The following is a 4,882-nucleotide window of genomic DNA, read 5'->3' on the forward strand; positions in this document are numbered from 1 at the left end:
CATCCTTGGAGAAGGAAGCAGAGTTGTTGAATATGCAAAAGCTGTCCTGAAGCTCATTATTTTCTCCAAAACTGCACTTTAAATTGAGAAGCATGGCATATAGAACTTCTTCTTTGTTATTTCTTAAAAATATTCACCAATACTTGAGTAGGCCAGGGACCACCCCACTCTGATGGATACACATATACCTCCTATTTATAGCTTACCTGACTTCAACCCTGTGTAGATTATCTATTTTCTATGATCCTTTGGTAGAGGAAACAATTTTATTTTAATCAACTACTGGTGCAGTATAGAATGGGATGACAAAAGCCTTTTTTTTCCTGCTGTGTGTATGTAAAAGGCTGTCTGGAAGATATTGTGAGATTTCTGTTTGTTCTTAATAAAATGCAGTTATCATGAATTAAACTCTATTCTCAGAACGAAAGGAACTATTTTAAAAGCCAAAATAGTCTTAGTGTAAATAAAAACGGACAAAGATTGTCTTTGGTATCCCAGCACACACCTGGTGCAAACCTGTGCTAGTCTGGTTTGTCTCTGCTGATCTTTTCTCAGCTTTCCTGGATGATTTAAGTGCGCTCCCATGTTCTCTCCTTCAAAAGATGACTAAAACAGTCTTCCAGATTTCCTCCTGTGACACGGCTACTCGCGCATTTCCTCAGTGCACATTCTCAGAGCTTCATGGGATTTTTACAATCAATGTTCCCAGCATGCTCTTAAGCTCAAGACTCTGTCTGCTCTGCCAGGACAAAATTTATCTTCTGACACATTCTCCCTATAGCTCAGCAAATCCTCCTGCTGCTATAACACTCCTGAAGGGCCTCGACCATTTCTCCTTCCCATGAAGAAACACAACCTGGCCAAACCACATCCTGAGCCACGTGCAACTCAAGTACACCACACGGTACTCAGTCAAAGCACCTCCGCTGTAGTCATTTACACGGTCACACTCCCAGGGACTGCCACCATCGTTAACAGCCTATTTCTGACCCTGCCCCAACACCCGCCCTTCCCAGTTCTGCCTGGACTTGCAACCAAACACAGTTTGCATCAGGGTGCAGCATCACTAACTTCAGCGAGACCTACCAACTTACATTAGGGCAGCACTGGGATTAAAAAAATCTGCCCAACCCTAGTGTTTAAAGTATCTGTCAGAAATAGAACCACTAAAAATGAAGTAAGCTAGACAACATTGCCCTAAAGCCAGTGGCACACCCTAAGCTGCTGCCTTCCACTTGGACAACTGGAATACTTCCTGTGACAGGAGCTAACCTGTCGCTTTCAAATTGCATGGCACCATGACAAAAAAAAAACAACAAAAAAACCACCTTATCTCTACCATACTGTATGATGGTATGTTGCCACTTGTTTTAATTACAGATTACGTAGACATAGTACAGCATTGTATGCAAATTAAGCATGACTCCCAGGCTCCCACCAACTTGCTGGTTTAGCTCTTGTTTTGACATTTCAGTTGTCTCAGTTACATTACTAAGGAGTCATGGAAAAAAGAGAAAAATACCAGTTAAAGATTACAGAAATGTTTAGCTCATCAACAAGGAAGAATTTCCTGACCTTAAGTTACACCCAAAAGCACAGATCAGTAAAACTTCATTCACATCGTCTTTACCATAATTTTCAACAACACATTTTCCTCATATTCTCAGAACAATTGATGTGGCCCTTTTAATGCCATGTCTTTCCGGGTTTTGTGTCACCACTCCCCTGCCCCATTCAGCAATGGGTCCACATTTTCTCTGTCTTCCTTTTCCTACTTATGGACTTACAGAAGCCCTTCTTGTTGCCTTTGACTCCCTCTACAGGTTCAGCCTCAGGTGGGCTTTGGCTTCCCTAACCACACCTTGGACAGTGTTGCTGTGTTCCTCCCAGGTCAGCTGTCTCTGCTTCCACCTTCCTTTTTGTGTTCGAGTTGTGCCAGGAGCAGTTTGTTCCTCCGTGCAGGCTTCCTGGCATTTCTGCTTGACTTCCTGCTCATTGGGGTGGACTGTTCTTGACCTTGGAGGAGGTGATCCTTGACTAGCAATTATCAATCTTCTTGAACCCCTCTTCCCTCTAGGCCCCAATCCCAGGGGACTATTTCAAGCGGATCCCTGAAGAGATTGAAGTCTTGAAGTCTGCTCTGCTGTGCTTATTTCATTAAACATAATTGCATGCAATTTATTTTAATTTTCTGTCATTTGCTTTCTGAAATTCTTCTCTGGATCAGGACGTTACTATCCCAGCCCATGCATCAGCTTTGATATTTAGAGTGCTGTAAGGTTTTTTTCAAACAAAGAGTTACACAGAATTTTAAAACCCCATATTTTTGGCAGTCCGGCCAAAGTTTACATTACAAGTTTATCATAATTTACAGATTCACAAAAGAGCAAACATTTGATCAAAGTTCCTGCCTCCCTTTACCCTATTTCCCCATAATTCTTTTCTGGAGAGGCAAGGAAAAGCCTCTTCTGTCTGAGTTTAAAAGTTCTGCTCACCTGTCTTCAGAGCAGAGGATTTCAAGGTTCACTCCTGTGCTTGCACTGATGTTTTCTGTAGCAACTTTTTGAGTCTGTGTGGGCCTTTAGCTCTAACATCACTGTACTGCTGCACCCCTTTCCACTCAGCTGATTAAAAAAAGCCACAGGGCAGTTTTGCTTGCTTCTCCATGTGTCTCTCTGAGTCCTGCTGCAAGTCTGCTGCCTTGATGGTTTTTTTACTATTTTATTCCGTTTGACTGTGGAGCTGTCTTCCTCCGCTCCAAGATTTCTTGACAGCTTTTATACACTTCTATCAAGCAGTCCAGACGTGGCTTGGAGCTCTAGAATTTAAGTAAGTCAAAAAAAAAAGAATCAGGCTCTGAACTGGCTGTAAAGGAGCTAGAAAGCTTTAACTTCCCACTAGCGAGATTGCCAGGCAGAGAAAGGGATGTGGAGACAGCGGACACAAAGCAGACTATCAGGAGCACACGTGTATGTGGAACACAACACCAAGATATCTGCAGGTGATGAGCCTTCTCACATTAAGTCAATGGAGAACAGATTTCCCTTTTATACGCTCATTAAGAAATAATCCATCAAACTGCCGGAGGTGTTTGATGCAAGCTGGTGGTACATTCCATAACCCGTACCTGCTCGGTGATAACAAACACCAGTCCCTAACGCTGTCAGGTCAAAACACGTGGCTCCCTTCTGCAGTTAGCCTGAATCTCTCACCACATCAGAAATCCTCCCCTCCCTCAGCTCACAGGTCACCACGACAGCACACCTCCCAGCCCATTAACCTACCTGTTAGGCTGTACTCCCTCCAGAGACCTTCCAAAGAGCAGATTTCCACACACTAACCCACTACCCTAGAAGACCTCCACTCTGAAAATTCTACCTTCAGGACAACGAATTTAGAGGCCCTTGGCCTCTGCTAGTACTGTCAACAGAAGAACCACAGAAGGTTAACTGAAACATCAATTTATTTCACACAAACAGCGAATGGTGGTCAAAGTATAATGACTTTCCATTGCTTCTAACCTGGACCAGATGAAAACCAGCAAGGAGGTGAAAGTTTCCCAGTCTCACAGTCCCTGTGGTTCCATGACTTTTGAGCTCCCAAAACAGCATTACTGTGTAAAGTCCATCAAACACCTCTCCTTGGAAGCGTGGCTTAAGAGAACAATAGGTCAATTCAGCGCAGAAGTGTTCTTGGGCTCAGTGACACAGTAAGTGGTATTTTTGAAGGCTGACATGACTTAAATGAACCCAGTGAAGGCGACGTGACAAAGTTACTAATTACTGCTCCTTCAAAACTAACTAACATGCTAACTTGGATGTTAAAGTGAGAATTACTGACAGGTAATGAATTGTGAACTGACGCTGTACTTCCTTTGCTGGTGGAGTCAGCTCTACCAATACTGAGATATTCCCACAGAAATAAACCTGCTCACAGTTGAACTAGGAAGAAAAAAAATCAGAGAAACTACACAAATGCCAGGCAGCCTTTTTGCAGCTGGAAAGGAGAATGTATAACTAGAACCAGGTTCCTGACTGCAGCTCTCTGGAATTCATTAGTTGCTGATTTCTGGCGAAAGCACTTTTTTTCCTTGACTGTGTGAAATACTTAATTTATATTATTGTTAGTAAACATCTTTACAATTGTGGTACTGAGTTAGCAGCAAGTATTAATGGAGTAGTCTGTTTATACCCGTAGTATTTTGCTAACAACTAACTGCATCCAGTCATAAACAGGATGTGGACTACTTCATCGACTCCCATTTTGACAGTCACCAGCAGCAGGTGAGTCCAGAAGGACGGAGAGGGCTATAAAGCTCTATCAGCGGTCTGAGATGTGAGGTACCCCCGTATCACTTTCCACCACTCAAGGATCGGGGCATGGTTGTGTTAGGCATGTAGACGCAGAAAGAAAATCCATCCCCAAAATGGGATGATGAACAGTCAGAACAAGTTAGGAAGAGAAGAGAAATGGGAGTCAGGGTAATGGTAAAGCAAACAAGTTACTATACGTTAAGAAAATTCCTCACAGCTTGTACCGTGATCTTTGTGAACGGGTGAGAACGGGATGCCAAGGAGGTTTTTATGAGCCCTTTTGGCACACAGAGCTGAGAGAAAATTCAGCTGCAGCATGGTGCCTTAGTTACAATGGTAACACCGAGCATAAGACTACACAGAGAGCTGTACAAAGCCTCAGATCCCTACTTCAGCCAAAGAATCATAGAATCACAGAATCATCTGGTTGGAAGAGACCTTAAAGATCATCGAGTCCAACCGTTACCCCCGTACTGCCAGGGTCCTTACACCACGTCCCTCAGCACCAAATCTACATGGTTTTTAAAGACTTCCAGGGATGGGGACTCTACCACCTCCCTGGGCAGCCT

The 4,882-nt window shown here is 43.4% G+C and overlaps 1 protein-coding gene across 1 annotated transcript in view; it reads right to left on the reverse strand.

Annotated features, from left to right (window-relative positions):
- Positions 1-2,716: 2,716 nt before the first annotated feature.
- The window catches only part of PIGH (phosphatidylinositol glycan anchor biosynthesis, class H), a gene marked incomplete at its 5' end in the record, with an annotated part of 4,438 nt that continues 2,272 nt past the window's right edge, over positions 2,717-4,882 (reverse strand). Inside the window, one exon of the mRNA XM_010140662.1 lies at positions 2,717-2,818. Within this exon, the coding sequence (XP_010138964.1) occupies positions 2,717-2,818 (102 nt within the window). The remainder of the gene's footprint in view (positions 2,819-4,882) is intronic.

This window comes from Buceros rhinoceros, unplaced genomic scaffold (assembly GCF_000710305.1).
Source record: "Buceros rhinoceros silvestris isolate BGI_N320 unplaced genomic scaffold, ASM71030v1 scaffold12947, whole genome shotgun sequence".
Lineage (NCBI taxonomy): Eukaryota > Metazoa > Chordata > Aves > Bucerotiformes > Bucerotidae > Buceros > Buceros rhinoceros.